The 11,206-nt window shown below is 40.3% G+C and overlaps 1 protein-coding gene across 1 annotated transcript in view; it reads left to right on the top strand.

Annotated features, from left to right (window-relative positions):
• Positions 1–153: 153 nt before the first annotated feature.
• LMBRD1 (LMBR1 domain containing 1) overlaps positions 154–11,206 on the top strand; it is a gene marked incomplete at its 5' end in the record, with an annotated part of 61,233 nt that continues 50,180 nt past the window's right edge. The window contains 2 exons of the mRNA XM_009872641.1: positions 154–352; positions 10,473–10,533. Of these exons, the coding sequence (XP_009870943.1) occupies positions 154–352; positions 10,473–10,533 (260 nt within the window). The remainder of the gene's footprint in view (positions 353–10,472; positions 10,534–11,206) is intronic.

Below are 11,206 nucleotides of genomic sequence, written 5' to 3'. Positions count from 1 at the left end.
CGGTGCAAGGAGCGAGCTGAGTGTGGCGAGTGGGACGCTGCTGCTTAGGCCTTAGGTAGAAAGCGTGTTGGTGCTGTGCCAGTCGCCCATACCAAGGCCCAGGGGCTAACTTAAATACCTACTTTCTGACCTCCTTATTCTGTGACTCATAAGTGTCTTCTCCTGTGTGTTTCAGGCTATACTGATTTTCTGCTGGGTTTATGTGCGCAAGTATCAGAGTCGGCGGGAAAGCGAAGTGATTTCGACCATAACGGCGATCTTTGCGTTGGCAGTTGCTCTGATCTCGTCAGCACTACTACCAGTGGATATCTTTTTGGTTTCGTATATGAAAAACCAAAATGGTACATTTAAGGTATGGGCTTTTAAAAGTGTTAATTACCTCTTCAGAAGGAGCTCTTGTGTTGAAAGAAGATGTTTTTGGGTTTCAGACCAATGCTAATACCTGTTCTAGTGTCTGAGGTTTTTTTATGTTTTGAAAGCTAGGAACTAGTACTGTGAATACATCACTGAGTTCTGTTGTTGGAATTAGATTTCAGTTTTCACCTCTATTCATTACATTACTCATTTCAACATGCTTATTGCTTCTGTTTTGCTGAAGGAGTGTGTATACAATCCTGAAGGTATAAATAAACCTCTTAAATGTTGCTTTTTAGTAAATCATAATGGGGCATTGTAGGATGGAATTTGGTTCCGTTGTTCAAAAGTGATGTTGCTCATTTGCAGTTTAAGATTATTTTGGTTGTCTCTTTTGCCAATGATGTCTTGTTCTCGTACTGAAACATTAAGACTTATAAACATTTACTGTGTTAATCTACATATAATGTAGACCCTGAGTTAATAAGTGCCTTTTTGAAGAGGGAAAGCTGGAAAAACCTTTAGGGAGAGGAATACTGTAGTATTTCTTCTTGGCTGATGCCACCTTAACTACCATTTTCATAAACTTAGAGTGTAGGGCGTTGCTGTACTACATGAGTTCTTAATGAGAGGAGCACTCACTGTAATCTGCTCTGAGGATTACTGTAAGTAAGAGTTCTTCCCAACACTTAAAAGTATGGGCCTTTTCAGTTTTCAAGGAGAGTTCTTGAAAGCAGTGACCAGTGTCTTTGTGCCTTGGTTTGGGCTGAACAGAACTAGTTGTTCAGTGATTTTAGTTTTCAGCTCAGTCTCTCCTAAGAGGCTGCACTTGCTCAAGTTAGCAGCATGTTTTCGCAGACAGTGCCTGCTCCTAGCAATGATAACACCTGATGTTTACAGTTACTGCCTGGGATTGGTATGCAGAAAGGCTCTTGCTTAAACTTGCTCCTGTAGTGACCAAGGCCACTGCTGGATCTTGTATAACATGTTGAGGTTGCTGGAACATAAAAGGATCATAAGGAAGTAAAAGGTTGCACCTCCATGGAGGAACAAACAGGACAGGTGATCAGCAAGAGCATTCTGTTCCACATACATTGTATATGGTATAAAACTGGGGGATCACAGGGGTTAAGAGTCTCTTCTTCAGTGGCCTGTGTCCAAGGAAGCCTATCTGATATTCTGCCTTTGAAAGTGATCCTGAGTTCCTGAATTCAGCTCCTGTACCAGGTTCCCCTCTGCTACTGGGCCTGGGACTTCCCAGGTGCTGCCTGTTCTACAACATCAGTGGGGATTGCTATAGGTGGTAGGTGGGAGGGGAGGAGTTGAGCCTGATATTGGTTTGGTATATGCTTGTGTATATTTCATTATTTCCTTATTAATACTACTATTGTTTATTAAAGCTGTTTTAGTTTTCTTTTCCAATATGTAAGTCTCTGCCTTGTTCCCTTTCCCTTCCTGTCTGGGCAGGCAGAGGAGTTAGCATCTGTCAGTGTTCAGTGGGCATCCCAGCCGTAACTCTTGACACTTTGTGAGGGTACTATCAGTAAAACCAGATCACACTGGAGCATCTTAACTTGAGCAGTAGTTTAGTTTGGTTTGGAGCCTACTCGGATCAATACTATGATCCTGAAAACACGTGAGAGTGGTCAGGTGGTATATGCTTGCACACTGGACTCAAAGACTGTGTTCTCTTCCAGCCCTACTTCCAGAGGAAGACTTAGGTCATGTAAATGCAAGTCCTGAGAAGCATGCAGAATTGTGCTGCGATGTGATTCCTGTGTTTATTGCTCAGTGGCAATACAGAATAAATCAAGCTGTTGTTCAGTGTTGTTGTTAAAAGTTTGTATCTTTAGACCTTGTTTGTTGAGAGTCAAAATGGATAAAGAGGAGAGAAGAAACTTCTTGTATATCATGATGCTAGCAGTTAATTGGTAATAATACTGGGTATTGAGAAATATATTGAGCCTGACTAGTTAGGGAGCTAGCAATGATGTAACTAGGTTCAGCTGGAAAATGTGTATCTGCTGCAGACTGAGCAGAACTTCCTGCTGCCAAGGAGACTTATATTGTTCCTTGCTTTGAGAAACATACCTGGGGCGAATAGGAGGCAAAATGCAGTCACTACATTTTTATTTAAGGAAGTATGATTAATAGAAGGGAAATTACTGTACTTAAAATGCTGTTTTTCTTGAGCTACTCTTCTTTGCTAATGGCCACATGCTGTGATATGATGTGGTAGGCAGATTATGTTTAAAAAACATACCAGAAAGCAAGCTTTCATGCCTGTGGTTAAGCTTTTATTTCTTTAAAGTTCCTGTGCCTATGCTTCTGAGAGTTCTTGGTCCTACTTAGTTCCTAATGTTTGTAGGTGGTGCTGATGGCCTGTTAAAATTAAACTGCTCCATCGCGCCTTGCAGAAGAGTTCTTCCTTCTCTTTTAAGGCTCAGCTGAATGAGTTTCTAGTTTTGCAGCGATAACTTGAGATCTTTTGGTGTTAATAAATGAGATCAAATGCAAGTGTCAGTAAAAATTTTGTGATGTAAAAATATTAACATGAACTTCCTGATAAAGATGAGTGGATCTGAAGTCAGTCATACAAATCTGTATATAAACACACGACTTTATTGATTTGGTAATTTCAGATTAGGAGTAATGTCAAGTTAGGAGGTTGGCAGCATCTTAATGTGAGAATTGTGACTCTGGCAAAAATTCTTTGTTTTTCATGGCCAGAGTGAGTTAAGTTGCCACTAGATTATTCCTGGTGAACTTTTTACTTCTCTTTTTTTGTTTGCATAGTCTCCTTCTGTACCTCCCAACTGTAGTTCCTGGTATCAGTGTTAAAGAGATGAGAGTCAAGGATGCTCAGTTTACAAGGAAGAGGTACTATAAGTGGACTTTGAGTTAATTTTCAAAACGTCTGACCCTGTTATCAACCTCTGGGTATTCTTGAAGTTTTTCTGTGACCAAACTTGTAGCAAACTTGAGGTTAATCATGTTATACTGATAGCAGAGGTTAAACTGTAGGTGTAGCCTGGTAGTTCAGAGTTCTCGTTGTGAATTGTATGTTCAGTGACAAGTGAAGGTATGTGTCCTGGCTGCAAGAATTACCTTGGTTGGCTTGGGTCCTGTGACTGGAGCTTGGGAATGGATGGATACAGACTTTTTAAGAAGGAGAGGCAAGGGAGCTGAGGAGGGGGTGTCGCCTTCTATGTCAGTGACTGCCTGGAGTCTGTGAAGGCAAGGATGGGTATTATCATAGCAGATGTCTGCTACAGGCCATCTGACCAGGAAACCAAGTGCGTGAGGCCCTCTGTAGACAGAGAGGAGCAGCAGCTTCATGTTCACAAACCTGTTCCTCATGGGGGATTTAAGCATCCTCATTTAGAATCATGGAACAGTTTCAGCTGGAAGAGTCCAACCTTCTGCTGGCGGAACAACACAGTCTGGAAGGTTTCTGGAATGCATCTCCAGGTGGTAGAGGAGCCAAAGAGAAAAGGTGCTATGTTAGTATTCTCACCAGTGAGGAGGGGACTGGTGGGCAGTGTGAACTCAGGGGCAGCCTTGACTGCAGTGGACATGAAATGGTTGAATTAAAGATCTTTAGCCCAACAAGGAGGGTGAACAGCAAGCTCGTTAGCCTGGACTTCAGGAGAGCAAATTGTGAACTCTTCAAGGACCTGCTTGGTAGGGTACTGTGGTATAAAGCCCTGGAGGGCAAAGGGGCCTGAGACCCAAGAAACCTGGTTAGTATTCAGGGATCACCTCTGAGCTCAGGAACAATGTATTCCAACAAAGAGGAAGATGGATGAGAATATCAGGAGGCCTGCATGGATGAACAGGGAGCTCCTGGGCACTATTAGTTGTAAAAAGAAAGTTGACAAAAGGTGGAAACAGGGACAGGTAACCTGGGAGGAATATAAAGAAGTTGTCTGAGCAGCCAGGGATTAGGTTAGGAATGCTAAGGCCCGGGTGGAATTAAGTCTGGCTAGGGACATCAAAGGTAACAAGAAAAGCTTTTAGAAGCATGCCAGTGATAAAAGGAAGACTAGGGATAATGTGAGCCCTCTCTGGAAGGAAATGGGTGACCTGGTCACCCAGGATATGGAGAAGGCTGAGGTACTCAAATTTTTTGCCTCAGTCTTCAATGGCAAGTGCTCTAACCACACCATCCAAGCTGTAGAAGACAAAGACAGGGACTGGGAGAATGAAGATCCACTCGCTATAAGAGAAGATCAGGTTTGAGACCATCTAATGAACCTGGAGGTTCACAACTTCATGGGACCTGATGGGATCCATCTGTGGGTCCTGAGAGAACTAGTCGACAGAATTGCACAGCTATCTTCTATCTTATTTGAAAAGTCATGGTGGTCTAGTGAAATTTGCCCTGACTGGAAGAGAGAACACATAACCCTTGTTTTCAAGGAGGTAAGGGAGGACCTGGGACCTACAAGCCAGTCAGTTTCACCTTGATGCCTGGGCAAGGTAATGGGGCACATCCTCCTGAAGGCTCTGCTCGCACACGTGGAAAACAAGGAGGTGACTGGTGTCAACCGAAACAGCTTCACCAAGGGCAAATCATGCCTGAAAAAACTGGTGACTTTTTATGATGGGGTTATAGCATTAGTGCTGTCACATTAAAAGGAATGTAGTTTCAATATTTGTCTGTCAAAGTCCCAGGATTTTTATCGATTTGTCTCTTGGAGCCCTGGCAAAGGGCTTTCTCTCGGAGTCCTGGCAGTTGATGTTGGTTACTTATGAGAACGATGGAACAGGTTTGAGATTGCTGTTGATAAAATCACTAACTAAAATAGCGCTACTAATTAAGTTTAATATTGCTATCAGAAATATTAATACAACAACCCAGGGGTAACTTTCACCAGAGGGTGAAAGGTACAGGTGCTTACCCAGAGAGGTGTTCCTGCCTGGCGTGAAGGAAGAGAATATAGATTGTCGACTGGTCTATCAGATGTTGAGGTTCTTCTCTCCCAATTTAACAATCACTTTCTCTTGTCTTTTTAACCCCAAAACTGAGGTTTCTTCTCACTCCCGGGTGATGTGTAGTATGATTTGGGTAGAGAGATGAGTACTGTAGTTTAGCATGTTTAGCATGATCACTGTAATCTTCATTAGCATATTCAGAGGTGGCAAGTTTAATAGGCAGTTCATAAGTAATGAGGCAAAGGTTAGTAATCGGATATGGTAGCCTTTTCTAAGAAACAAAGAACTACACTTGTTGTTTTTGCTGACCAAAACCAAGGCTGTCTCCTTAGTCACATTAAAGCTTTTATAGCAAGTGATTTGAGCAGTTTTGATATGAGAAGGTTTTGCATAGTAGTTGTGTAGTCCTTTAGGAAAGGAGCAGTGGTACATGAACTTGTGTCGTCATTATTCCTAGGTACAGTGGAGGCTGGGATTACTTTGCTTCAGTAGGAAAGCAGGCTTTTGATTCTAGTACTAGTTAAAAAAACTTTACTGTTATCATAGAATCATAGAATGGTCTAGGTTGGAAGGGACCTTAGAGATCATCTAATCCAACCTTGCTTGTAATTACCAGCAAAGTCCTAATAATACTCACCAGCACCATTTTTATCATGAAGGCTTTGGTTGTTTGCATTGACAGTGCTTTAGTTTGTGCAGTGGAGTTCAAATACATTCAGTTAGAGCTGATCTGTTTGATCTGAAAGCTTGTTTGATTTATAACAAGCACTTGGGAGCAGAAAACCTCACCCTAGTTTAAAGACTTAAGATTGCTGCTGGAACTCAAGACCTCTGGGTTTGACCTACAAGTCTCGTAAATATTTAAGACATAGCTGATGGTGTTTTGCAGCAGGAAGACTGCTTGAAACAAGGACATTATCACCACGCTTTTTTTTCTGTTCTCTTGTTGAGGCAGCAGAAGGCAGGGGAGGTATTAAGAGCTTTTTTTGAAATGTGTGTCGTCCTGCTATATGAAGTTAAAAGCGAGTGGCATTTCTTTCAGTCTGGTTAGACTGAACATCTCAGACTTTGGGTGTCTGCCTGAGCTGTTAAAAGCCAGTTGTCTCCTTAGTGATTCAAGGAGTAGCATCTGTTTAATGGGAGACCCTTTTTACAGACCATTCTATTAAGACTTTTTGCATCTTGAGGGAAACTCATTTTGTAGTGGTTCAGCTACATAAGTTGCTAACTGGACACAGTTACTGGAAGGAGGAAGACTTCACTTAATGGTTATGAGGGGAAGTAAATGGTCTTTGTAACTAATTTTCTATGAATGCAATTAGAAAATTAAGTTCTTGAGTGAGCTTTGCTTTGGTCTTAGCATTTAGGTAAACTGGAAGTGTCTTAAATAGCCTTTTTTTATATCCTTGTTTACGTAGCAACATTATACTGATCAATTTACTTTTTACACTTTAACTGGGTATTTCCTGAATCCTTCAACATGATTTGTGTTAGCTTAATGTAGGCCGTCCTGCTTATTGCACATACCCTTGCAATTTGTTGATCCCCTTATCTATCAGTACGATGCGTTATTATAGGTGTTTTAAACATACATTTTATGCTTCATAAACTGCATGGAACAGAATGAAGTATAGCAGAACAGTGCAGAGTGCCTGGATTGTGCAGATCTTCAGCAAGTTTGTGGTCACGTTTTAACATCTTAAGCTGCAATTGAAGGTAGTAATGAATTCTCACCTTTCTAATCTATTGTGTTTTTAAGCTATTTGATATGTATATTATAAGCTGGAGCTATACTGGATGGAAAAGAATACAGACTAGGCTGTCCAGATGAGTTCTTAACAGAGTCTTGGATGTGCTCCTCTTGCAAATTCATATACCTATCAACTTGATAGATCAGCACTGCTACTGAGAACGTCGGAGCTCTGATGCTTGCCTACATGGCAGCGCTTTGATATGTATATTATAAGCTGGAGCTATACTGGATGGAAAAGAATACAGACTAGGCTGTCCAGATGAGTTCTTAACAGAGTCTTGGATGTGCTCCTCTTGCAAATTCATATACCTATCAACTTGTTCTCAGTAGCAGTGCTGATCTATCGTCGGAGCTCTGATGCTTGCCTACATAGCAGCGCTTTGTGCTTTTGACAAGCCAGTGCTGCTGTTGCTAGCTTTTGAAATAGCTCGGGTGAACTGGTTACTGCTTTTGAGTTGCTGATGATGTGTGCATATGGTTAACTTGCCAGGAAGAATGAGGATTCTTACCTCTGTTTGTGTCATTGTGGGGCTTCAGCAGCTGACTGAAAGATGACAGAATAGATGTGATATCCTATTAAAATGACTTGCATTCCAGATTCTTGGGCAGACTAATGCTGAGTTTATAAGTGCAGGCTCCTGTACACAAGGGTGAAATGCACACATCTTTACATCTTTTAATGTAAGATAACATCTCAAAGTTTTAATATGCTGTAATCATAAGTTTCCTAGTATATTACTCTGGTCCTGTATGCAGCTTAATTTGAGCAACAAGGTGAAAAGCAGTTAAAATGTTTTAAAGTTCTAACTCTGTATCCTCTTAAAAATTAATACTTTTCTGCAGTTGGAGGAGGAGCAGTTTTTTTGGCAGTTAAGCCCTGTTACATTTTGATTACTAACTCCTTCCTCGAAAGTGGTGGTACTACTTAAACTTTGGGTCTTACTGCTCCCTTTCTTGCTTATTCTTGGTTGGTGTGGGTTTGGAATGTATCCATTGCCCATAAGAAAGATCTTTTTCAAATACTTTCAAGCTATTAGTGCCACCTGTTCAGTTCAACATTGCTTTTTCCCTTAGGCATAATTAAAGCAATGCATTTTGTTAATTTTTAACCCTAGGCACTTTAAACATTTGTATATTCTCTGTATATATTAACTTCAATCAAGTTGCTTCATGATGTATTTTCAAACAAATGCTTAGAAATTTTTCAGTCAAAATGCAGTTGGGTTTGAGCCTGACAGTCTTTAAAGATTGGGCTTATTGTATACATCACTGCTTCAGCTAAAATATTTGCCGTCCCTTCTTTTTGCCTATTGGATGACAAAACGCATGTATAATTTTCTACTAAAATTCCAGTTGGATGCTAATCTAATTTACTTTAGACCCAAAACTTAAACTTCAATGTAAAATGGCCTACTAGAAGTCTTAATATAATATGATGAAAGGTGATGCTGATTTTGAGATAATAGAAAAAAGTGTTTATAGTAAGTCATCAAGTCCATATTCTCCGAGAACTGATGGAGCGAATGTTAAACTTGGTTGTTGTACTGTGTCCATTTTTCAGATATACTATATTGCATGCATTTTTCCAAGTGAAAGGGCTTGAGTTTACCTGTTTGAAAAAAGCCTACACACAGAAATTGAAAGGAGCTTTGACAGTGCTGGATCTTTCATTTCTCACCATCTCAGTTTTCTTGACATGTCTGTGAAATCACTAGCTTTTGAAGAGTTTTCCTCCTGGATAACTACTTTCTTGATCTTGACTACACATAGAGTGGGTCCCACAAGACTTAATTCTGGAATATGTTTAAGCTATACTGGCAAATTTTTATTTCTAGCAGAAAGAAACCCTATTTGTGGTACCGTTTTTGTGACTGAGATTAAGCCATGTGGATGTCAGCCTCAAGTGGGATTTTAGGGCTGCCCTTTTAGCAGTTCCCTATATCAGCCATACTGATGATAGTGCTTTTTTGATTGAGAGGTATTGCCTTCAAAACAAGTGGATCCTTGACTTCATTGTGTCCCTCCACTGACGTTTTCCACATTTTCTGAGGAGTTGCAAAGCAGATGTGAATGTGTTAGTTATAAAATTAAATCTAACAAATCCAACTACTGGACTGATTGTGCAGTCTCTTCTAATGTACCATGCTACTTCCAAGCGTATGCTATGCTGGGTTCTTTAGAAAACTCATCCTGGGGACTGTCATTAGTTTATGTCACTGCAAGTACTTGACTTTGAAACTGCGGTAGTGAGAGCCCAGAAAAAAGGACTAGAACTGAGAATAATCATACTCCAGTTGTCTTTCAAGAAATGTCTTGAAAAACTGTTTAGATTAAGCTTTAGACTGAGTAGCTATGTTTCATACAAATAGGCAAAATGCCACTTAATAAATACAAAAGTGAATCGTTAGCTACTGAAAATGATATTCACTAATAACTTTTCAGTTGTGTGTTGACAATATAATGTATAGTAATTCAGGAAACAGTTTAAAGTGTGAGGGTAACAGCCAATGCGAGTATAAGCAGTGCAGATACTACTGCAGTGTCTGTGCCCTGAAATGCAGCACGTACCTGCTGCTCAGTACTTTTCCTTAAGCATGTGTTGCGTGAAAATATATGGGGCTGTGAGAGGCAGGTACTCAAGCTAAGCGCTTGCTTGTTTCAGAGCCCCATTAAGGACTTACACTTAGAGAGACAATTTGCAAGATAACAAAGAATAGGTGATTTATTAAAGCAACAGAAACAAAATTCGGAGTTGCTATTGATAAATTCACTCTATGCAATAGTGTTAATATATTATAGTAATGCTAGCAAAATACTGTCCTGGGTATTTCTCACCAAAAGGTGAAAGCACAATTCTTATCAAGAAGATGTTCCTGTCTTGGGTGAATGAGAGAGCACGGCCCATCAACTGCCTTTTCTGAGTTTTTTCTCTCCTTCCATCAACACGCTCCCTCCATGTCCTTACATACTATCTCCCTCTTTCCTCCCCTGGCCCTGCCTCGGGGTGACATTTGGCAGGATTTGAGTAGAGAGTAGGTGACTACAGGCATAGGGACACTGAGGCAAAAAATTCCACTCTGGGCATTGTGGCCTTCAGAATTGTGTTCTGAAGCAACTTATCTGTTTGCAGGATGATGTTGACACTGTTGGTCTCCATCTGGCCCTATTCTTTAGCCAAAACAGGACTGTCCTGGCACCACAGGGCTCCCTCCTTCGGCTGGTTCTCACTGTGCAGGCCTGGTTGATCTCCATCCTCAGTGTCTTCACAACAGATAAGCGGACACCTGCATTCTGCAGGTCTCACATCCTCAGGCTAAAATATCACAATTTGATATGAGCATTGTTTTTTTAGTTCTTTAGAAATGCTATTGAATGACGTGTTGTCTTGTTTCATTTGATTTTAAATGCTTCTATGTTTTATTACTAGGCCTGGGCTGATGCAAATGTTTCAAGACAAATTGAAGACACTGTACTTTATGGATACTACAGTAAGTAGCTTCTAACTGTTTTTCAGTGAAGGCTTGGAGCTCTTAGGGGTCATACGGGATTATCCCTTTTTGGTTAAACATTAATCTTACACTTAGTACCATTTTTTTAAAAATTTTTTTTCCTTTTACATTCAAGAGCCTCCTAAAATGCAAATACATATGGAAAAGGCTAATGGCTTCTGTCGTAAAATCTATTGTCAATGTTTCCTCTGTGTGTTTTTAGAGATACGTTAAGGGAAGCACAAGTTTTTCCTAACTTTCATGGCACTGAACATATGCGGCAGTGCCAAACTTGTCTACAGTGTATAAAGTTCATGCAACTCTTGAGTGTAGCACTTGTATTTTAAGTGTTCAGATTCAGCAACTCTTATGTTCAGAATAAGAGCTGCTATAAAGGAGGTGGTTGGAGAGTGGTAATCCTAAACAAAACTGAAACAAAAAATTGACTGAAATAAAATCTAATAAAATAACTATTCACTAAACCCCTAATTTTAGATCAGTTTTATCTGTCCTTTTATAAATTTAGTAAAAGTTCTAATACCAATCATAGGATCATTAGGGTTGGAAAAGACCTCTAAGATCAAGTCCAGTCGTCAACCCAGTACTACCATGACCACTAAACTATATCTTGAAGTGCCACATCTACACAATTTTTGAACACCTCCAGGGTTGG

This window comes from Apaloderma vittatum, unplaced genomic scaffold, assembly GCF_000703405.1.
Source record: "Apaloderma vittatum isolate BGI_N311 unplaced genomic scaffold, ASM70340v1 scaffold17707, whole genome shotgun sequence".
Taxonomy (NCBI): domain Eukaryota; kingdom Metazoa; phylum Chordata; class Aves; order Trogoniformes; family Trogonidae; genus Apaloderma; species Apaloderma vittatum.
Note: the sequence above shows the minus strand (reverse complement) of the source record. Positions and strands in the feature narration are given on the sequence as shown.